Source organism: Schistocerca cancellata, chromosome 5 (genome assembly GCF_023864275.1).
Source record: "Schistocerca cancellata isolate TAMUIC-IGC-003103 chromosome 5, iqSchCanc2.1, whole genome shotgun sequence".
Taxonomy (NCBI): Eukaryota; Metazoa; Arthropoda; class Insecta; order Orthoptera; family Acrididae; genus Schistocerca; species Schistocerca cancellata.
In genome coordinates, this window is record NC_064630.1 from 689829684 (window position 1) to 689855250 (window position 25567).

The window sequence follows — 25567 nt, forward strand, 5'->3', positions numbered from 1 at the left end:
CTAAAGTTCCTGCAGGGCAAGAGTTTCAATGTGTGTTATGGATTCCAGGAATTTGGGATTACATAGCTGGAGAATTTTGCGGATGGAGAGATGTACTGCAAGGAGGACTGGGCTGGGTTGATATGCTTTTGCAGGACTATGTTGGTGAGGGCTAAGGATTGGCGGAATCTGAACAGGTGGAAGGAGGGGTGACAACCAGGGATGGGTAATTTGATGGTAAGGCCATTAGGGGGGATTTCATGAGCTAAGCAACAATGCAGGGACTGGGATCTGGCTAGGGGTAAGGAATCTTTTCTGTATTGACGCAGATGGAAGGAGCAAGGATCTGTGGTGGTGCAAAAAATGCCAAAAATTATGTTAAAAAGCAAAATTACGTCTAAAATATGACGCAAAAATACACCCAAATATGTGCGAGAAATACAAAAAGAGCAAAATGGATGCACAAGGGGAAAAAACAAGATGAAATCTGAGGAAGACGACGATAGCGGCAGGCGAAAACTCACTAAAATTGGCGAAGTCACAAGGCTCAAACTAGAGAATAACTAATAATTAATAAATGTATGTATATTACTGTGGGTAACAGGTTGGAGGTTGGATAAGTGTGAGGAAGGGGGACGGCAGATGTGACAGGATGAGGTCCATTTAGTGGGTGCGAACACAGATAGAATGGAGAAAGTGTGTGAGTGTGTGTGTGTGTGGGGGGGGGGGGGGGGGTCGTAATACGAGATTGTGTGGCACCGGAAAGGTGCGGGCGATAACATGCAAAAATAGGATAACTGATGCATTAAAGTGATCAGTTTCCAAGTGTAGGATTAATTATATCGGCGGGAGTAATGCGGCACATAAGATGTTGCACCAACAATCAGTGTGGTATTGAGGCTGTCTGTTGCACGCGACAGAGATGGTTGATACAGTGTGGCTCGTAAGTAGATTGTGCAGTGTGGTTCGTAAGGCAACAAGAGAAAAACACAAAAGAAAAGAAGGAAGGATGCACATTGAGTATAGTGATGCAAGAGAAAGTAGTAACAAAGGAAAACAGCACAGGATTAGGATCGAAGAAAAGCCGTCAGGCAAAAATCAAACAATGGAAAATCAAGGATGGAATGTAACAATATTAAAGGAGGACAGTTGCTACTCACCATATAGTGGAGATGCTGAGTCACGATAGGCACAACAAAAAGATTCACACAGTTACAGCTTCCAGCTATTAAGGCCTTTGTCAGCAATAAACACACATACACACACGCACACACTCACTCACGCAAATGCAACTTGCACGCACGTCTGCAGTCTTACAGCTGAAACCATACTACTAGCAGCAGCTCCAGTGCGTGATGGGAGTGGCTACTGGGTGCTGGTGGTGGTGGTGGTGGTGGTGGTGGTGGTGGTGGTGGTGTAAGGAGGAGGCTGGGGCAGGGAGGGGGAGGGATAATAGGATGGGGGTGGTGGGCAATGAAGTTCTGCAGGTTAGATGGAGGGCAGGAGAGAAGGTGGGGAGGGACACTAACCAAAACGGCCTTGCTGTGCTGGTACTGCGAACAGCCAGACTGGGCCTTGCCGTTGGTGGGGAGGCCTGCTTGTCTCAGTGATACAGATAGCCATACCGTAGGTGCAACCACAACGGAGGGGTATCTGTTGAGAGGCCAGACAAACGTGTGGTTCCTGAAGAGGGGCAGCAGCCTTTTCAGTAGTTGCAGGGGCAACAGTCTGGATGATAGACTGATCTTTCCTTGTAACACTAACCAAAACGGCCTTGCTGTGCTGGTACTGCGAACGGCAAGGGGAAACTATGGGCGTAATTTTTCCCCAAGGGCATGCAGCTTTACTGTATGGATAAATGATGATGGTGTCCTCTTGGGTAAAATATTCCGGAGGTAAAATAGTCCCCCATTCAGATCTCCTGGCGGGGACTACTCAGGAGGACGTTGTTATCAGGTGAAAGAAAACTGGCATTATATGGATTGGAAGGGTGGAATGTCAGATCCCTTAATCGGACAGGTAGGTTAGAAAATTTAAAAATGGAAGTGTATAGGTTAAAGTTAGATATAGTGGAAATTGGTGAAGTTTGGTGGCAGGAGGAACAAGACTTCTGGTCAGGTGAATACAGGGTTATAAATACAAAATCAAATAGGGGTAATGCAGGAGTAGGTTTAATAATGAAGAAAAAAAATATGAGTGCAGGTAAGCTACTACAAACAACACAGTGAATGCATTAATCTGGCCAAGATAGATACGAAGCCCACGCCTACCACATTAATACAAGTTTATATGCCAACTAGCTCCAGAGATGATGAAGAGATTGATGAAATGTATGATGAGATAAAAGAAATTATTCAGATAGTGAAGGGAGACGAAAATTTAATAGTCATGGGTGACTGGAACTCAAGAGTAGGAAAGGATGGGAAGGAAACGTAGTAGGTGAATATGGAATTGGAGTAAGGAATGAAAGAGGAAGCCGCCTAGCAGAATTTTGCACAGAGCATAACTCAATCATAAAAGGAGGTTGTATACATGGAAGAGGCCTGGAGATGCTAGAACATTTCTGATATAATGGTAAGACAGATTTAGGAACCAGGTTTTAATTTGTAAGACATTTCCAGGGGCAGATGTGGACTCTGACCACAATCTATTGGTTATGAACTGTAGATTAAAACTGAAGAAATTGCAAAAAGATGGGAAATTGAGGAGATGGGACCTGGATAAACTGAAAGAACCAGAGGTTGTAGAGAGCTTCAGGGAAAGCATTAGGGAACGATTGACAAGAATGGGGGAAAGAAATACAGTAGAAGAAGAATGGGTAGCTTTGAGAGATGAAATAGTGAAGGCAGCAGAGGATCAAGTAGGTAAAAAGGAGGAGGCTAATAGAAATCCTTAGGTAATGGAAGAGATATTGAATTTCATTGATGAAAGATAAAATGCAAAAATGCAGTAAATGAAGCAGGCAAAAAAATGAGATCGACAGGAAGTGCAAAATGGCTAAGCAGGGATGGCTAGAGGACAAATGTAAAGATGTAGAGACACATATCACTAAGGGTAAGATAGGTACTGCCTGCAGGAAAATTACAGAGACCTTGGAGAAAAGAGGACGACTTGCATGAATATCAAGAGCACAGATGGAAACACAGTACTGAGCAAAGAAGGGAAAGCAGAAAGGTGGAAGGAGTAGATAGAGGGTCTATACAAGGGCGATGTTCTTGAGGACATTGTTATAGAAATGGAAGAGAATGTAGATGATGATGAAATGGGAGATACAATACTGCGTGAAGAGTTTGACAGAGCACTGAAAGACCTAAGTCGAAACAAGGCCCCAGGAGTAGACAACATCCCATTAGAACTAATGACAGCCTTGGGAGAGCCAGGCCTAACAAAACTCTACCATTTAGTGAGCAAGATGTATGAGACAGTCGAAATACCCTCAGACTTCAAGAAGAATATAATAATTCCAATCCCAAAGAAAGCAGGTGTTGACAGATGTGAAAATTACCAAACTATCAGTTAAATATGTCATAGCTGCAAAATACTAACGCGAATTCTTCAGACGAATGGAAAAACTGTTAGAAGCCGACCTCGGGGAAGATCTGTTCGGATTCCGCAGAAATTATGGAACATGTGAGGCAATACTGACCCTACGACTTATCTTAGGAAATAGATTAAGGAAAGGCAAACCTATGTTTCTAGCATTTGTAGACTTAGAGAAAGCTTTTGACAATGTTGAGTGGAATACTCTCATTCAAATTCTGAAGGTGGCAGGGGTAAAATACAGGGATCGAAAGCCTATTTACAATTTGTACAGAAACCAGATGGCAGTTACAAGAGTCGAGGGGCATGAAAGGGAAGCAGTGGTTGGGTAGGGAGTGAGACAGGGTTGTAGCCTCTCCCCGATATTATTCAATCTGTATATTGAGCAAGCAGTAAAGGAAACAAAAGAAAAATACGGAGTAGGTATTAAAATCCATGGAGAAGAAATAAAAACCTTGGGGTTCGCCGATGACATCATAATTCTGTCAGAGACAGCAAAGGACTTGGAAGAGCAGTTGAATGGAATGGACAGTGTCTTGAAAGGAGGATGTAAGATAAACTTCAACAAAAGCATAATGAGGATAATGGAATGTAGTCGAATTAAATCAGGTGATGCTGCGGGAATCAGATTAGGTAATGAGACGCTTGTATTAGTAAATGAGTTTTGCTATTTGGGGAGCAAAATAACTGATGATGGTCGAAATAGAGAGGATATAAAATGTAGACTGGCAATGGCAAGGAAAGCGTTTCTGAAGATGAAAAATTTGTTAACATCGAGTATAGATTTAAATGTCAGGAAGTCGTTTCTGAAAGTATTTGTATTGGGTGTGTAGCCATGTATGGAAGTGAAACGTGGATGATAAATAGTTTAGACAAGAAGAGAATAGAAGCTTTCGAAATGTGGTGCTACAGAAGAATGCTGAAGATTAGATGGGTAGATCACATAACTAATGAGGAGGTATTGAATAGAATTGGAAAGAAGGGAAATTTATGGCACAACATGACTAGAAGAAGGGATCGGCTGGTAGGGCATATTCTGAGGCATCAAGAGATCACAAATTTAGTGTTGGAGGGCAGTGTGGAGGGTAAAAATCGTAGAGGGAGACCAAGGGATGAGTACACTAAACAGATTCAGAAGGATGTAGGTTGCAGTAGGTACTGGGGGATGAAGAAGCTTGCACAGGATAGAGTAGCATGGAGAGCTGCATCAAACCAGTCTCTGGACTGAAGATAACAACAACAACAACAACAACAACAACAACAAAAGACTGGGTGTGGTGGTGAAATGGCGGCTGTGTACAAGCTAGCCACCTGTGGTCATCGCATCTGCAGTGATGAGCAGTCCCTCTCAAAATATACTGAGGGTTTCACTGAAGCCTTCACTGACCATAATTATCCTCCCAGCCTTTTACAAAAACAAATCTCCTGTGCCTTATCTTTCCAGTCTCCCAAAACCTCCCAAAGTCCCACAGTCCGGTCACAGAGGAGCATTTCCCTCATAACTCAGTATCATCCGGGACTGGAGCAACAGAATTACATTCTCCACCAGGGTTTCAATTACCTCTCCTCGTGCCCTGAAATGAGAAATGTCCTGTCCATTACCCCTCGTACAGTGGTATTCTGCCGTCAACCAAACCTACGCGATATACTCGTCCATCCTTGTATAAACCCTGCTCGCAATCCATTAGCCCATCCGCCTATAATAGACCTAGATGCAAGACCTACCCCATACATCCTCCTACCACCACCTACTCCAGTCCAATCACTAACATCACCTATCCCATCAAAGGCAGGGCTACCTGTGAAACCAGTCATTTGATTTAGAAGCTAAGTTACAACCACTGTGCTGCATTCTATGTAGGAATGACAACCAGCAAGCTATCTGTCCACATGAATGGCCACCGACAAACTGTGGCCAAAAAACAAGTGGACCACCCTGTTGCTGAACACGCTGCCAAACATGATACCCCTCATCTCAATGACTGCTTCACAGTCTGTGCCATAGGGATCCTTTCCACCATCATCAGCTTTTCTGAATTGCACAGGTGGGAACTTTTTCTCCAATATATCCTACATTCCAGTACCCTCCTGGCATCAACCTTTGTTACTCACTGTCCTCACCCATCCAGCCACCTGCCTATTCCCATTCCAGCACTACACAGCCATCATTTCACTGCCACACTCAGTCTTTTAATTTATTTTTATTTCTCTTCTTTCCACTACTTACCCCCCCCCCCCCCTTTCCTGCTCCCTCCCCCCTTCTCACGTGCCCTCCGTCTAAACTGCAGCACTTCACTGTCTGCCACTCCCACCATACTATCCCTCCCCCTCCCCACCCCAGCCTCCTCCTTACCTCCACCCATTTGCCACTCCCATCATGCACTGGTGCTGCTGCTTGCAGTGTGGTTTCAGTTGTCTGACACTGCAGTCGTGTGTGCAAGTTGCGTTTGTGTGTGTGTGTGTGTGTGTGTGTGTGTGTGTGTGTGTGTGTGTGTGTGGGCGCGGTACCAGGTAATGGTACCAGTAGCAGAGTATCATGTGGATGTTAACGTAGAATGTTGGAATAAGCATTCTGGTTGATGTTAATGGTAACCTAAATGAGTGTGTCCAACTCGTGCAAAACTCAGCGTGCCCTTTTCATACAATGTCCTATGAACTGTGTGTGAAGTGCAATAAGCAAGAGTCCATATTCCTAGATTTGCAGAAAGTACTCAACACTGTGCCCCACTGCAGACTGTTAACAATAGTATGAGTGTACAGAATAAGTATCCAGATATGTGAGTGGCTCAAAGGCTTCTTAAATAATATAACACAGTACATTGTCCTTGATCGCTAGTTTTCATCAGAAATGAGGATATCGTCAGGAGTGTTCTCCAGAAGTGTGAAAGGGCCACTCTTACTTCGCATATGCCAATCATCTGACAGACAGAGTGAGCAGCAATCTGCTGCTGTTTGCTGACGATGCAGTAGTGTACATGAAGGTGTCATCTTTGAGTGACTGTAGGAGGATATAAGATGATTTAGATGGAATTTCTAGTTGGCGTGACAAATGGCAGATGGGTGTAACTGTAGAAAAATGTAATGTAATGTGAATGACTAGGAAAAACAAACTTGTAATGTTTGGATACAGAACTAGTAGTGACCTGCATGGAACAGTCGTATCGGTTAAATATTTAGGCGTAATGTTGCAAAATGATACAAAATTGAATGAGCATATAAGGATGGTAGTAGGGAAGAAGAATGGTTAAGTATGGTTCATCTGTAAAGGAGACCACATATAGAACACCAGTGTGACACATTCTTAAGTACTTCTAGTGTGTTAAGGATCCCCACCAGGTTGCATTAAAGGAAGACATCGAAACAATTCAGAAGCATGCTGCTACATTTGTTACTGGGAGATTCGATCATCATGCTTGTGTTACAGAGATGCTTTGTGAACTCTGAATGGCAATTCCTGGATGGAAGACAACATTCTTTGTTGCAGAACACTGTTGAGAAAATTTAGAAAACCAGCATTTGAAGCTGACTGCAGAATGAGTCTACAGTTGTCAATTCACATTTGCCATTAAAGAAATGAGAAACATTGACCAGTAACCAATAGCATCACAAGGAAATAGAATTTATAAGGGAATACCAGGAAAAAGAATAATGAAGCAATGTCCACAATTAGGAATGGGATTTGTGGTAAATCTCAAAATACTTGAATTTGTAATAGAATTTAATTCACCATCTCACTGGCTATCAACAATGCCTATAAAAGCTACAAATAAAATATAGACAATAACACTTGCATGTGGTCCAACTAATAAGAAAGAACACACACGAGATATGGACAGATCTTGGGAGCTTTTAGATCAGGTAACACACACAAATAAAAATCACACCAAAATTTTAACTGCAAATTTTAACACCAAGCTACAAAGAGAAAAGAAAGGCAGAAATGTAATATAGGAAGGGGGAAAAAAAAAAGGAATAGATGAGACTGGTGGAATTCTCCGGAAACCATGACATGATCTCATAGTCCACATACTTCAAGAGAAGACCAAATAAGCTCAAGCCTTGAGAACATCCAGACTGGGGAAAAGGAGAAAGGCAACTGGATCATGTCTATAAGGATAAAAATCTATAGTGTGAAAGTTCTGAAAGGGACAGATACTGGATCAGTTCACTGCATGATAAAAAAATTATAATATTAAATTTATACCATTGAGAAAGAACAAAATCCCACACCAAAAAGAAGAGAACCTGTGACCTTCATAAACTGAAAAGCAACAAATAACACAAAGAATAAATAAGAAATATAAAGATAACAGATGATCTTGAGGAAATAGTGCCCTAGCTGAACAGGTAGGCCCAATAAATCCAAGGAAAAAACCACCAATGGTGGAATGATGAGCATGATAAAACAGTGGTAAATAGACACCAAGCCTGGTTAGGGTATCAGTCATAAAACAGAAGACTCAAATTTGGAACTCTCAGAACAACGAAAAAAAAAAGGAAAAAAGGTTTGAACACCAGTTTCAAAAATATCTACTACTAATGATAGAATCAAATAACAATGGGATTACTCCAAAGTACACTGATAGGAAAAAATCACAACACCAAAAAATAATATAGAGTAATGAAATTCCAGGAATACATTTATCTAAGTAAAATATTGAAATGATTAACATTGCAAGATAGCACAGTAAAGTAAGCACGAGATAAGTCATTGCAAATGTGAATTACTGTTACATTAATAACCAGTGTAATCACCAGAATGTTGAATGCAAACATGTAAATGTGCATGCAGGTTGCTGGATGTCAGTTTGTGGGATGGAGTTTTCGGAAAGCAAAGACTCGTGTTGTGCACTTCTGTTGATTTCGTATCATTCAGCCACAACCAGAACTTTGTTGATGACCAACTGTTCAGTGTGGTGGAGACTTACTGCTTTTTGGGACTGGTCTTTGATTCTCAGTTGAAGTGGATTACCCATTTTCACCAGCCTAAGCAAAAGTGTTGGTTGCACCTTAATACACTTTGCTGCCTGAGTAACACCAACTGGGGTGCAGATTGCACTACCCTTCTGCAGCTTTACAAAGCTCTGACACAATTCCGCCTGGATTATGGGAGTCTGGCATATGTTTTGGCATTGCCCTCAGCATTGGGAATACTGGATCTCATACACCACTGTGGGGTTAGGCTTGCGATGTAAGTCTTTCGAACTAGCTCAGTGAACAGCTAATTCCTGGAGGCTAGGGCTTCTCCATTGTCAATCAGGTGCCAACAGCAGCTTGTCAATTGTGCTACCCACATTAGCAGCTCCCTGAAGCATTCAAACTACTGTTTTCTCTTTCCAAACATGCTAATCCTGCAATGATGGCCCTGGACAGGGATTACGATTTCAAACCGCATGCAGTCTATCCTCTCTGAACTTCAGTTATTTCCTCTTCCACCATCTCCTCTGGAACCACTCACATACAAGTCTGTGATGCATCCCTTGGCCACAGCTTCATCTTGACATTTACCAAGGTCCGAAAGACTTGGTTCATCCGAGGCCCGCCAGTGCTGGTTTTTATCCATCCTTGTCCCATCCCAGGATTTAGTAGTAGTCTACACTGATGGCTCAATGGTTGCTGGTCATGTAGGCTTTGCTTATACCCATGCAGTACATATTGAAATGCTCTCCTTGCCAGATGGCTATAGTGTTTTCTCTGTGGAGTTGGTAGCCATCTCTTGTGCTCTTGAGCGCATCCATTCCTGCACTTGTGGGGTCCTTTCTCATCTGTAGCAACTCCTCGAGCCATTTGCAAGCTCTCGACCAGCCATCCCTTGGTTGTTAATATCCAAGATTCCCTGTATGGCTTTGAACAGTGTGGATGCTTAGTGACATATGTCGGGATCCTGGAGAATGAATTCACTGATAGCCTGGACAAATTGGCTGCAAGTAAACTGGCTCCTGGGATTGATATTCCAGAAACAGACCTCCATTCGGTATTACGCTGTCGAGTTTTAGGTGCATGGAATATCGGATGGCTTACTCTTTCACCAAACTAACTGCTGGTGATAAAGGAGACTACGAATCTGTGAAGATCCTCCATGCAGGCCTCTTGCAAGGTCTCTACCATCCTCTGTGACTCCGCTTTGGCCTTTCTTGGCTGACTTACGATCTCCTCTGTAGTGAGGACCCACCCCATTGTCGTGGCTCCCATTTGATGGTGGCCACATTTTACTGGACTGCCCCAACCTAGCTGTGGTGGACTCTTAATCTCCTTGATGTTAGGAGAATATGCCCCAGCAGCTGGCTTAGTTTTATGTTTTATTTGTGATGTGGGCTCTTACCACTCTCTTTAAGGGAGGGCCACTTAACTGAGGGATTGGCAGAACTCTTTGTTGCCTCCTCTGCCTAGACTGGGCTACATCTCCCATGGCTGGGCTGTCCAGTTTGGTCCTCAACCTACCTGCTTTTTTACTCTTCTTGCCCCTTCCCCCTCTGGTGTGGTCTGTTAGACTTGTTCATCTTTTGTCTCTCGGCTTTTCTTGCCCTCGGATTTGGAGTAGAGTGCCTCTGGGAAGTGGCAGGGGATGGGGGATTGTATGTTCCCTCTTTGCACTCTGCTTTTAGAGGCTTCCAGCTGCTCCCTAAATGGGGCACCTTGGTTGCCTTTCTTCCTCTGTCTCCAAGTCTTCTGTTTGTCCTTTACCTCAGCTTTGCTGACATTGGTAGGCCTTGGGGTTTTCTTCACCTGTGTTTTGTACAGTAGGCTATCTCTGATCTACATCATCACAGAAGTGTCTGTTCAGAGGAAAAAGGGACTAATGGCCTTGTTTTGGTCCCTTTAACCAACCAACCGTCCAGAGCCTGGTCGTCTTGCCACTGTACATTCTTGTGACCACTGCTGCCAGTAATTGTGTACAGTGGCCACATTCCTGCCAAGTGTTTCTGCAATATTGCAGGAGAAACATCCAGCTTTTTTTAATCCTGTTACATGACCACGTTCAAACTCGGTGAGGTTTTGATATTGGTATCTTTGTCACTCTTGACTAACATCAACTCACAATGTCCAATCTGAAAGGTAACTTATGCTCATAACCACTACAGCATGTATTTAAACCAAAGCTGCATCCTCAAAGTGGCACTAATAACACCATTTTTATGCAACTGGTGCAGAATTTGAATAGGCATCTTTCAGATGTAGAAACACATGTACCAACTTATGTTTATATCACACAACTCTTTCTTGGTGTTGCGATTTTTTCCCTCCCAGTATATTTAGCTGACAGCTACAAAGATGTGTCCCTTCAACATTAATGTTAGATGATGAAAATAATAAGATGGCCTGTAGCAGTAGAAAAAAAAAAATACGCAAATTTCAGCAGAAACATTTAACAAATTACTAAATTGTGAAGAACCCCAAAGCTACTTCAGCTAAACAAATTACTAAATTGTGAAGATCCGCAAAGCTACTTCAAATAAAGAGAGATACTTACATTAAGACACCAGCAGATGCAGTCCAGGAAGTCTACAAAGCTTTGAAAGAGCTCAAAAACTCTAAAGCAAGTGGAGAAGTTCAAACCTACTGAAAACCTGGAACAAAGAACTACTACCAGAACATTGGACTACCATTATAATCCACCTGCAAAAAGAGACAAGTCAAATCCAGACAACTATAGAGGAATTTCTCTTTTGGATATCGCATATAAAGTCAAGATTTGTATACAATCATTGTAAAGTTCAACTTGAACTGGAACTAACCCTTTGAGAATATCACAGATTTAGGCCCTGGAGAAGCTGCCCAGAACAGATAATCGCTTTGAAATTGGTAATGGATTACCACAGAAGGAGAAAAGAACAAAAAGTCATAACTTTTGTAGATCACAAAAAAGAGCTTACGGTTGTATCCACAGATCTTCAGTGATGGAGAGACTAAGGAATTTCAGTCTGTAACCAAAATCAATAAAAATGGTAATTCCAACAAATACCAGATGTAAAGTAAAGTTCAGAGGAGAAATATCTGAGGCATTTAAGGTTAAAACAGGGTTAAGACAGGAAGATGATTTACTGTCATTACTTTTCAACTGTGCTGTGGTACAAGAAAAATCCTAAAAAAATAACAACTGGACCAATTAACATCAAATGAACTTGAATTGCTTGGGATTCACAGATGACTTAGGATTATTTACTGATAACATTCATAAGCTAGAAATCAAATAACAAGTCTACATAGCACAAAAAATGGGACTCCAGATATGATTTGAAGACTGAGATGATGGTAGTAGATCCACTTGTAATCAACCACATCACAGTAAATAACTGGAAAGTAAAATTAGTGAAATAGTTTATATACCTAGGAGAAATTACAACATACATCTTGGATGAGAAATCTGCATGGCAAAAGAATTACCAAAATGATAAAAGCTCAAAAATTAACTTAGTCTTTGTCCAATAAAAATATCTATTAATCAAAACTAAATTAAAAGAATAGATTACTACTCACCATATAGTGGAGTTGTTTAGTTGCGGACAGGTACAACAAAAAGATGACTAAACATGTAAGCTTTCGACTATAAGGCCTTCTTCCAAAATAGACAACATATAAACGCAAATTCATGTAAACGCAGCTCACACACATGACCACTTTTGGTGGCTTCCAGGGTCAGACCCAATTGCCCTGACAGCCAGAGACAGTAGTCATATGTATGTGAACTGCATTTGCATGAATGGCTTATATATATTATCTGTTTCAAAAGAAAGACTTAACACCGAAAGCTGACTTGTTTAGTAGTCTTTTTGTTGTGCTTTTCTGTGACTCATCATCTCTGCTGCATGGCGAATAGCAGTCTGTCCTTTTGATAATACTGTCACTATTCCATCCTGGACTTCTCGTTGTTCGAAAACTAAACTAAAACATTACATGACGGCTGTTCAACCAGAGATGGCATACAGAAGTGAAACTCTTTTCAAAGTCACCCAGAGAAACAGAATCGACAAAATCCTGAAAATGGAGAGATGTTTAAAATTATATAGAAGGAAAACGAATATATATGGGAGAAACAATTTGTCTAATGGTTTAAATGTCTTGCTGTTATACATAAAAGGGTCACTCCATACCAATTAAACCACAGCATGCAACCCACTGACTCGGATTTTCATGAAATTTGGTACACATGGTTCATTTGCATATGTAATAACTGGTTTAAAATTTTGGAACTCTATCTTAAGCCATTTCAAAGCTAGAGAAACTAGAGAAGCCTGATTTTCAGCATAAAATACTAAAAAAAATTCATCCATGGCTGTTGCGACTTCAATAAGTAATTTTAAATTTGAGATTTTCCATACTTTCCTGTGGAATTCTAATATTGTATCAGATTTGTTGTAATCACATTATGAAGGGTCATTTGGGCCTTCCAAATAGAACTATTACTTTACTTTTAAATGTACACAATGTACAATACAAATTCCTGTGTACAGGCTGTAGTTAGTGTCGCAAAACTATGGAAAGAGGAGAAAATTACCTTTAAAACAGACTGAAAAAAATCTTTGGGGACACAACTAAAACAGTGATACAAATAAATAGGATAAGTGTCAAAAAATGACATCATTGTAGAATACTTTTCAATTTTCTGGCCCACACCAAGTGTCACTACTGATTACACATCTTCCGAAATGTCTGTCATGGGAAATTGCAGTTGGTGTGGTTAGTGCACAATTATAGTGTTATGTTTTCATTAATATTGGTAAGTTGCAATTGAATACTTCAAGCAGCAGCATTAATTTGCTGCTGTTCATTTTATAGGAGAAGTAAACCTCTCCTTTTTTTTTTTTAAAAAAAAAAAAAAAAAAAAAAAAAAAAAAACTACTACAACTACTTATGTGCAGGAGTATGGCAAGTAGACCTGTAGATGGCACAAATTACCGACCTGCAGCTTTGATACTTTTCTGCGAGCTAAGTGCCATAAGACTTTTTATTCACCTGTTGTGACCAACATTGTGGTTACCTCATTCACTGATTTACAAAAAAAAAAAAAACCGGTCGTGTTGGTTAACAGGCATTAAGCAACATAGTGATTTAAATTATAATCATCTTGTGGTGTTGCAGTAGTTCTTGTTACGTCTGTGGTTGCTACGAAATGGGAAGATGAATTCTGCCTTATGCAACAACATGTAATGATGGCGAAAACTCACCCTGCATTTTGAAAAATCGAAGAAAGTGCAGTCTCAAGTGACCGTAGGTCACGAAATCTGCCTATTCTATTCGCCAACAACATAAGAGAAAGCACCACAATATCAAAACCATGGGAAGTTGTAGATTGTGTAACAGAATAACTACCAAAATAATATCCAATAGTATCATGTAAGTTAGAAAATAAAAAATAACCCGCTGAAGATAGCACAAAATGTGCTGAAACATGTCTGGATGAAGCAAAACAGAAAAAAGGTGTCTTGCATAAGGCAGAATTCCTCATCCCGATTTAAATTATGTGTGCAAGCACCATAAAATTGAATACCTGAAAATTACACTTATGCGCATTGTTCTGATCAATTTAAAAGACATACAAAAGCAATAAACAATGGAAAATCCAGGATGGAATATAACAATATTGTGAAAAGGAAAGTTGCTATTCGTCATATAGCGGAGATACTGAGTCGCAGATAGGCGCAACAAAAAGACTGTCACAAATATAGCTTTCGACCAGTAAGGCCTTTATTAAAATTAGACAGCGCGCGCACACACACACACACACACACACACACACACACACACACACACACACACTAATGCATACCCAGTATGTCCTCAGTTGGCTGGGACTGCAGTCGTGTGTGTGAGTTGTGTTTGCGTGAGTTGCATTTGCATCTCGATCAGTCTTGCTGAAATTGTGGAGTGAAGAGTGGAAGCTATGGACCAGTGATGTACTATGGATGACTTCTTTATCAGGCACATGGGAATTACTATGGAAAAAATTTATAAATCCTGCCAAGATAACAGGTTTCCAATGCGACTACACACTGTGTTCCTTGATCTGATTGGTACACCTCAGTTTTGCAATGGTATTTGCAGCGTACCTGTTTGTTTCTTGTTTCACAAGCTTCACCATATTCCTGTTGAAATTATTTTCAAAAAAGTGAAATTTAGTTGATGTGGCAAGTGGAACTGTAATTCTCGGAACTTATCCGTAAACAATGACCCTTACAGGAGGTGCAGACACAGGAATGTCGTCCCATCCCAAGTCAGCATTGCTGTCTGCCCTGGGTCTTCTTACTAGACGTACACGACATGCAGGTTGAGATTTCAGTTGATGAACTAAAATGACAATGTGAAAGAATATTTGTAAAATTAGGTATCATAATTTTGCTCTAAATCAATGGTATTCATATTGATAATGAGAAAGATGAAGTTGAGAATAATTACCATTTTTCAACTTCATGATCAAGAGCAGCGTGCTATACATGCTGGGCTGTCTCCACATCACCAGCTTGATCTTCATTCCCTGTAAATAAGTCAGTCATATGTAGGGCACGCTGACATGTTGTGTATTATTTACAGTCTGGTACATCAGACAAGTGAACGAATTATTTGTTTGAATTAGGTATTGGCAATTTCTAATTATTTTTGCAAGTAGCAAATAATTGAAAATGAAATTCACACTTTACTTCAATACATAAACAAGTTATTAGATAACACTGCCCAAAATTGTTTACTTTTTTATGGTCTATATATTATCTGTAATCATAGAGAGGGTGTTGAGAGTAATTACCATTCCGAAATTTGCAATCTATTGGCGCATTTCCTGTTGAGACATCATGTCAATATCATTCTGAAGCTCTTCTTCTGTAAATAAATAAGTCATACGTTCAACTGGATAAACTGTATTATCGTTAGAAGACTAAAATATATTACACGGAATATACATAGCAAACATGTCCAAGCAGCCTACTATTTCTTACATGTTTCAACATACCACAAAGTCTAAATTCCAGTAAATATGTTGTAATTACCTGCAATATCTCTGTTATCTTCAGAATCAGCACAAAATTGTGCTTCAGACCCCGAATCATTGAATAGAACATCCAAAATTTCTTGATCTGTAAGCGATCGTCTATACTGTGACGTCTTGCTGGCACTGCTTAAGCATGGATGTGTCAGAATCTAAAGACATGAACATTTCTCTCATTGGTGTAGCTATCAGGTGGATTTTTCACATAACTAAACCATCAAGCTGGACAACGAAACATGCGTAGTTCACTTTGTGTGCACTTCGTTACGTCACTGTGAGCATAGCTTGTCACTAGTCGGCAATGCTTAGTGCAGGGACTGCGAGCGTAACTCACAGTTAGACCACAAAGTGTAAATGGATTTTGCTTAAAATTATGGGTTTGTGATGCAGCACAAAGCTACCATTGGACTCGCATGTCGTATACTAGATTATGCTGTTATATACTACAGAAACCCTGATACTGAAGATCTGTTCCATTTATCATTTTATTTGTGATGATTTAAGTCATGACGTTGCTTTTGTCTATAAAACTCGGTAAAAAACTGGAGAATTGGTTAAGAATCACTGTCTTGCTGTTAATAGAGTAATTTACAGTTACATGCAGTGCTTAATGCAAAAATTGCAATTTTTTTTAAATTTGTGCCATCAGGAGGATGATTTAGGAATCACAGCCACATGGTCTTTCTTTTCAACAAGCCATGGAAAAACGCCCTGCGATGGTGTTGGGGCAGTGTGAAATGGATTGTGACATAGGCCAATTTACAGAGGCCATACAAAGAGTAAATTTCTGATCCTAAGAAAATGTTGGGAGTTTTGCAGGGAGAAAGTTTCATAAATCCCATTTTTATATAGAAGAAAAAGAAGAGAGTTATGTGGGGGGGGGGGGGGGGGGGGGGAAGTAATAGGCAGCAGTGATATGCAAAATCAAAAACTGTGGCTGGTACCAGAAGTTTCCAGAAATTAATACCTCTATCAGCTAATATACTGGCTGCAAAAAGAGGTAGCAGTACAAAAACTGTGCCTTACAGTTTAAATTTTCTCGTATGGAGATACCTATTGCTATACATTTTCATTAGGGGAATGGTATTTATGGATTTATGCATCCAGCAGGTCCATCGGTGTCTTTTTTATTGGTCAGAAAGGATTGATATTTGTTGGGTTCCATTTGAAAGCATATTTTTTACTATAAAACAATCAATAATGATAGGTATACAATACAAAATTTCTGTAGAGTGCCAAAAATTGATAAATGAGGAATGGAATAATTTGTAACTGATTTATATTTTTAGAATCCTTTGTAGCCTAAACTGCATTTTTAGATAATCAATAGAATAAATTTTTGTTTCTGTGTATAAATGTGGATTAATTTGTTAATATGCCCTAAATGCTGTTCTTTATGACTACTAGTGTAGTTGTCATTTCCCTAATGATTTTCAGTCTGTTTTAAAGGAAAATTTCTTCTCTTTCCAATGATATCAGCAATAATATTGGTACTATATAACTACAGTCTGTACACTGGAATTTGCAATTTAAGTTGCGGACATTTAAAAGAAAGTAAGATATCTATTTGGAATGCAAATGATCTTTCATAATTTGATTACAACAAATCTGATAGAGCATTTGAATTCTGCAGAAAAGTATGGAAAATTTCAAATCATTCTACTTCAATTTTAGGAGAGGTTAAATAAATTTAAAAGTACTTGTCACATTCACAGCAGCCATGGATGAAATTTGTTATTTTAGGTTGAAAAATCAGGCTGCTCTGGCTCTGAAACAGCTTAAGATGGAGATCACAAATATTAAACCAGTCATTATGTGTATGTAAACAATTCATATGTACCAAATTTCATGAAAATCTGAGTTGATGGGTTGCATTTTGTCACTTTTCTGGTTCCTTTGTAATGGAATGACCCAAAACTGACTGCAAGAAAGAAAATGAAACCCCACAATTTCACAGCACAGCATTTTCTTTCTTGCAGTTAGTTTAAATGGAAAACTTGTACATTGATGTTTAAAAACTATATATAGCTTATTTCTGTTTGAATATTTATTAGGGTATCACATGAAAATGTGAAATAAGTAAATGAGTACATAAATATATACATATATTTATAAACATTATGTATTAAAAAAATAGCAGCCTAATTCCATCTGTATATTGCACTTTCCAAGATTTTTGGTAAGAACTTTAAACAGTGACTTGTATGTATTTAACAGTATAGATGTACAATACAGAGAGACGGTAACCAGATTTGTCGCAATGGTTCAAGATATACAGTAATATATTGTTACAATAGTGAACATCATAAGGTTAACATAACATGCTAAAATAAGAAAACATTGGTTGCTTTTCATCTTATTGTTAGTGGAATTACCGAATTTGTATTTGACTGTGCCTAAAATTTAGCATTCTGGTTTTTAACGTAAAAAGCGTCAGGCTGGACAGACATCTCCACTGAATGTAATTCAGTAGAATCGTATTCAGAAAGCATTTGTAAAATATTTCACAGTGGTAGAGGTACCCTTCATATTAAATTCTTTGTGCACATTGACATTTTATGTAGAATAATGCAACTACAGTTTCAATCAGATTGTGCAGGAGTAATTTACATGTAGAAATTTTGGAATTTGGAAATGTGAAAACCAACAGGAGACAGTAAAATATGTGAACAAAAATATTATTCTCACAGACAATAACTACAATGGTGCTAAACACAATCGTGGAGGCTTTTGTAATTTTTGACAATGGCAAGTATTTGTGTCGATGAAACATAATGAATATAATAAAATAACCAGTGACCAAAGAATGCTAACAGACAGCACATAATGTAAGGATGTTGTGATTACAAAGACTAGTCTCCAGTGACCACGAATAATGCAGTGCATGTAGAAGAAAAGTTACAAATTCATAAGTATCAAACAATGGAAAATCCAGGATGGAATGTAACAATATTATGAAAAGGAAAGTTGCGCTCACCATATAGTGGAGATGCTGTGTTGCAGATAGATACAACAAAAAGACTGTCGCAAATAATTAAAGCTTTGGGCCAGTAAGGCCTTCATAAAAAAATAGACGACAGAGACACACATGGACACCTCACGCAAATGCCAACTGCAGTGTGGTTTCAGTTGCCTGAGACTGCAGTCGTGTGTGCGAGTTGGATTTGCATGAGTGTGGTGTGTGGTGTGTGTGTGTGTGTGTGTGTGTGTGTGTGTGTGTGTGTGTGTGAGAGAGATATTTGTTTTTGATGAAGGCCTTATTGGCCGAAAGATGTATTAATTTGTGACAGTCTTTTTGTTGTGCCTATCTGCGCCTCAGTATCTCCACTATATGGTGAGCGGCATCTTTCCTTTTCATAATATTGTTAAATTCATAACTATATTACAAACATGTGCAACTGTTCAAATACAAGTTGTAAGCAGTTAAGAAAACCTTTGAACTAAATTGACAGGTGATTACTTCATCTTCAGAGAGTTTTTTACCTTTCTGAAAGAGAGCAGTAGACTATTTAATGTTTATTGGGTATTTTATGTAGCTTCTGCTTTGGGAAAATGAGCAGAAGTGAAATTCTTCAATGCTAACTCCACAATACAATTTCCAAAATAATACCTTTAATGTAAATTTTGGAGAATAATTTTCTGAAATATTTGATATTGTAATATCAACTGTTTCAATGTTTTCTTACTTGTTTCAGGGAATCTGAAGACACGATACTTATGATTTTGAAAGAGATCTATGCTACAATGGGAGTACCACCTGACAGCCATTCAATACAGCAAAACATACCGATTGACAGGGAGCCAAAAACTAACACAGACCCAGATATTTATAATGAACTATCATATTTTGATGGCTCAGAACCACCAACAGGATCTGCTTCATCTGCCAGTGGTACCTCAGCTTCGTTCAGTACCCCAAATCCTTCACATCCAGGTGGACTTCAGCCAAAAGTTTCTAGCCACCCTATGTATCCATCCACCCAACAAAATGAGCCTGAGAGAACTGTAGGTATGGACCCAACAGCTCCACTGACAGAAAATAAGAATTTAGGGCCACCACCAATTTCAGGTTTTGTGAGAAAATAAACGTACAAGTTTTTATTGCAGACTGCTGAAATATTTGCCAATGAACGTGTAAAGTATGTTGCACATAACACAAGTATATATTGCACAAAATGGTGATGCTGTCTTGTATACATAATTAAATACTGTGTTAAGCTATTTTCGTCTCTTTGTGGGATTTCAAATTTTAATATTTATTTTTCATGTAAAATATTGTACAGTTTGTTGTTGAGTTGCTAGGCTTACAGTATTTGTGTGCAGTATTTATTGTGTTTCAATGCAGTTGAACAGTGATTTTGAAAGGTATTTTGTTTGGTGTCAGAGTGAATGTACTGAAGGGAATATGTGCAATGTTGTCTCTGTAGTTCTGGTGTATTGTTTTTAATTCAGAGAAAGGGATTTGATTTCTTGGTAATGCTTACATAATGCAACACAACCGTATCACAAGTTTTCCTGGTCATTAAGCAAAAAAAGTATTTATCTCTATGCTCCCACTGGTAACTTTGTTTCCAACCAATGCAGATTATGTAACGTAACATTACTGAAAGTGACAGTGTGGTGCAGAAGTTGATTTTAAATTGGTTGCATCCAATACATACTTCTGTGAAAACTTGAGCCTTTTTATGAGAGTGGAATCACAGTAAAATAATTGTGGAGGTATGCCGAGAATCATCATACTTCATGTCAAAATGGATAGCTTTAACATTTGTAACTATTGTACATATTTTTTTTTTGTAATACCTCGATACATTATGTAATGTATGTGTGTGATATAAATATCAACGTTATTTTTGTTATAAAAATTTAGTCGCATATGGTGACATTATGAAATAACTCGAAATAAAATGATCTTGTTGTTATAATTCTTATGTGTGTGTGACCTTGTGACTCCTACATTTCTTAATTGTTTGTTGGCGTTTCTATAAGGGGAGTCAAGTGAAAACTATACACTTCCCGCAAAGGGACCATGGAATGATTCCATTCAGAAGTAATCATAACATGCATTAAGACATTTATCCCACTGGTAGAAGAGATGATCAGTTCCTGCTTTTTAGAATGTAGTCAGCCAGTGATGGGTCCACAACTGCACCATTCTTGCACTTTCTTGTATGACTGAAACTGACATCCATACATGTCTTTCTACAGGTCACAAAAGATATGAAAATCATGCAGTGTACGATCTAGGCTGTTCAGAGGATGTTGCAGTGTTTTCCAAGCAAATCACTGAAGTATAGCCTTTATGTGACTGGCAGTGTTGGAGTGTACATTATTGTGCCACAGGATGATTCCACCCAACAGTGTTCTTGGTCGTTTTGGTTTTGTCACATAGCAGTTTCTGCAAAGTGTATTCGTAGCCCTGCACATTGGTTGTGATTCCACACCTGAGGAACTCGATGAGCAGAGAGTTCCTGCAGTTGAAGAAAGACCTCATCATTATCTTTTGTGATCCCTCCATTTCTAGTCTAAGGGAAACACTGTAGCCAGCATGAGAAACTTACCACATCTCACTGCCAAAGAAATTAAAAGCTGTTCTCACAAGTTCCAGTAAGACCATGATGACCTCCTTCGACTGCAGGGGCCCTCTGCTTATAGAATTCCTTAATCATGGGACCACAGTACATGTGCTGCAGTATGGAGACACTTTGCAGAAACTGAGATGTGCCATGAAGTCAAAACAACCAGAAATGCTGTTGGACAGAATCATCCTGTTGCAAGGTAATACCTGCCCCCACACTGCCAATTGGACAAAGGCTAGGTGTCAGCATTTCGGTTGGGAAATACAGCAGCATCCTCCATAAAGCCCTGGTCATTCTCTGTGTGATTTTTATGTCTTTGGTGACCTTACGAAAGATGTATGGGCATCGGTTGCAGTTGGATGAGAAAGAACGAGATTGTGTGCAATTATGGATCCATCAGTGGTCGACTATGTTGCATGAAACAAGAATTGATTGTCTCGTCTCCCAGTGGAATGAATGTCTTCATGAGTGCAGTGATTACTTTTGAATGGAACCATTCCTTGGTCTTGTGGTGGAAGTTTTTCATTTGACTGCCACTCCTTATTATGCTTTCAAGCATCATGTTACACCCAAATGACATAAAGTCAGTCGTACTGATGTATATATTACAACAGAGCAGTGTGACAGTGGTTCAGACATCATTCTGGAGGACAGGGGCTCAGATTCACTGCTGGCCAACCAGATTTAGGTTTTCCGTAAATGCTTTACAGCAAATGGCAATGTAGTTACTCTGCAAAGGATATGCTAGGTTTTACCTTGTCCAGTATGAGCTTACGATATCTTGAATGAAATTGTTGCCAGTAGGACATGATCTTTCTTACTTTATATTCATTGTATCTAGTTACAATCCAGGTAACAACTTACCTGCTGTCTCTGATGGCTAATAGTGTGCCCATTGTGTGTTTGTCAGAAAATGCTGGTGAACTAAAATCTGGTGTGCTTCAGAAGCAAGACAATATGTGAAGTAAACAAGATATGAGAAAACTGTCACAACTTGTGAGAAATATTTAACTAGATATGATGCTGTTGGTAAAAACACCTTCATCAAAATTTTTAACTCGCCCTACCAAAGAGAAGAGGCTACAGATAATACTTAGCTTCCAAAAGAAAATTGGGTTCTGAATAGCTATTGTATGATTGTCAGGATACTGTTTCTGAGTGCAGGAGCAATGACTCGGTACATAAAATAATTTATCATGGAAGAGATGAGGTCGTGTGAGGACAGTTAGAAAGGTGCAAATGTATTTTTTAAGGGCTGTTTATTCTTACCACTTGCCTGTAGTAAGGTAAACACTATTGTGTTGCTATTTCTGATCTCTAAGATGTGTTGCTGGTTTTACTTGTGCATGCAAATGTGACATTTAGTTGCTTCAAGGTTTTTAACATTTTTAAATGTTCAGATAATAAGTTGCCGTCTCCTTTATCTAAGAATAGATGATGAATGCAGCTAGCCGCTATCTCTGTGTAATGTCTTGTCTGTACAGATGTGTATCTGTTGCCTTTAAGATCCCTTCACCTTCACACATAAATCTATACAGTAAAGTAAGGCACTCCCAGTTCTTGGCTGATCCGGGATAAGACAGGCGAAAAATTAGACTAATGGAGGATTATTAGTATTATCTCTATTTTCATTCGCTCTCTCTCTTTCTCTCCTTTATCTATGTACAGTTTTTAATATAATATTTCATTACGTGAAATCAGCCAAATAGGATCTTTGGTGGAGTCCTTCGTCTTGATAATCGGCGGCTGGCTTGCTGTAAGAGATCTTTACATTTATTATTATTGTTAAACACTGCAGTCAGTCGGGAGAATCAATCATTTGGACAATTTGTTCCTTTTACGAAAGATTGCGAATTCCAGATGTGTACGAAGCCTTTTTGGACGATTTAACACAGACTCAGTGATTGCAGGCTCTCTACGACACAGCTGAAACTTCCCCACTAATTACAGGGCCAATGTGATCATCAAATGCTTCAGAAAAACCTCATTCGTTCGTTCACTCCAGAACAAAAAAGTCACGAACCTTATTTATGGAGGAAATTGTGTATTAAATCCATCTCCATTACATATCCAGATCTCCGGTGATTCCACACCTTGATTATTTTCCTTTTCAGTCTCTTTCTCCTCAAACAAACCGCTAGCGGCACAAATGTTAATTGGCTCACTTTAGCGAGAAGAAAAGCAGAATATGTATCTCTCAGAAACACGTCAATCCTTCAACAGATACTACAGAAGCTGTCCTAGTTACCATTCTAACAACTATGGAGAATGCATATATGCATCTCTGTTATTTCAAAGAATAAACGCACTAAAAAATACTTTGGCGTCGTCGAGCTGTCGCCGCATATATTACGAGAAAATCAGATCAGATAACTTTTCCAAAGTGAATGAATGTGGATGGTTTGAGTGAAAACGATTAATTGGTGCGTGGTAAAGGGTATTTTCTGTGGGGACATTACAGGTTGTCTGTTTTCTTATTGGTCCTCTTCACATGGATAGAGTGTTTCAGTGGTCCAAAAATACAACTCATCGATATATAGGCAACCTCTCCCTCCCTTACTGCCCATTTCCTAACCCTCACGGAAGTACGAGAGAGATGCAGGATCGAATTGATATAAATTTTCTCGAATGAATGGCATGTTGAAGTCTTGATATCTGGTAATTAAAATTTTCCATAAAAGACACATAAGGTGTCGTTCATTATGTAGCGAAGAAATTCAGAGATAATCACTAACTACTAAGTAGTAACTCATAATTGTCTATGGGACTCAACTTGGTTACTGAAAGTATTTAATTTTTCCACTTTTGCATAACTATCTTTCACAATTAGTTACTAATCATTAAATGTTGTATTTCTTGTAACCTGTTATTTCATAGATATTTTTAGCTCAAAACTAATGAAAAAAGTTTTCACGTAAATCAATAGTTTTACTTCCAGAAGAACAAAGATCACTTGACTGCAGTATTTCTCCATATTATTTGCATATAAGTTTCAATTCTTGTCTTATACTGCTTTCCAAAAATATTCTCTTTTTTGATAACTATTGACAGCTTCAAGTAAAAGTCTTCAATAAGATTTCAACTTAGGATGGCTAAATAATGTTTAACACATCATAACTTTTAATTGCCTGTTTGCACTACACACATTACTGGCCACGTAATATGTTACGTTACTTGAGACAGGTGTGCAGTGAAATGTGGCTGAAGATGTAGTGAATATAATTAACAATATATGTTTGCAACATAAAACATACTGATTTATTTCTATTCTTATGGGGAAGTACTTTGTGGTGCATGGGTAGAGTGTCGGATGCTGACATCAAGTCTACATGTCGTGTATGAAACTGACAGAAAAACATTTTGTAGCATTTGAGAAATGTCTAAATGTAATAAAATAAAAATGTAATAAAATTATTAACCATTTATTGAAACAAAATAGCATAACAATACTGTACCATGTATTGTGACTGTGGTGTAATTCATGGTGGAACTGTTTCGAAAGTTAAGACACTACAATGTTTAAATTTAGGGCTACAAATTTATTCATGATTTAAAGTTACAGACCAAATTTCTGTATGCTTTCAATCATTTAGTTCATAAGCTTGTGGACTAGACACGTACTTTTGTTCATTAAACAATGGAAACATCAGGATGCAATAACAGTAGCGGCCGAAGACACTGGCCATGTGTGTATGGAAGCTGTGTTTGTATGCATTTGTTTTTTATGTTACCTATTTTGGAAGAAGGCCCTTTGGCTGAAAGATTAAACATGAGGCAGTCTTCTTGTTGTGCTTGTGTGAGATTCAATGTCTTCTATAGTTTTAATTATTGTTGTGTAAGTGAAGCTGAATGTACAAATAGACTACTGGACACACACACACACACACACACACACACACACACACACACACACACACAGAGAGAGAGAGAGAGAGAGAGAGAGAGAGAGAGAGAGAGAGAGAGAGACAGACAGACAGACAGAGTAGAGAACCACATATTTACCGTATTTACTTGAATCTAAGCTGCACTTTTTTCCGGTTTTTGTAATCCAAAAAACCGCCTGCAGCTTAGAATAGAGTGCAAAGTAAGCGGAAGTTCTGAAAAATGTTGGTAGGTGCTGCCACCACTAACTTCTGCCATCGAATATATGTAGCGCTACAGAGGCATGCTTTGCAGGCACAAAGATAAATACTGGCACCAAAACCTCTGCGTCACTAAATAAATTAAAATGAAAGGTGGAAGACGAGCTTCTTTCTCCACCCCGAGTTTCGACAACTGCATTTTCATACATTGTTCAACGAAGTAAATACAAATTCAGTATTGTTCATCTTCGAATGTAGGAGAATTTGAATGTACTACGGAAATCCGACTGGCAAGACTGTTTGGGATGTTTGGCAATATGGCCAACTCTACATTCTGAATTTTTTCCTACCTGTGAGAAGAGATGGTTGCTGATAGGAAATTTTATGAATTGTGAATCACGTGCAGT

The 25567-nt window shown here is 38.9% G+C and overlaps 1 protein-coding gene across 1 annotated transcript in view; it reads left to right on the forward strand.

The window, feature by feature from the left end:
- Positions 1-20414, forward strand: part of LOC126187708 (phospholipase DDHD2) — a 208278-nt gene extending 187864 nt beyond the window's left edge. The window contains exon 13 of the mRNA XM_049928952.1: positions 19195-20414. Coding sequence (XP_049784909.1) covers positions 19195-19585 — 391 coding nt within the window. The 3' untranslated portion in view covers positions 19586-20414. The remainder of the gene's footprint in view (positions 1-19194) is intronic.
- The last annotated feature ends 5153 nt before the right edge of the window (positions 20415-25567 follow it).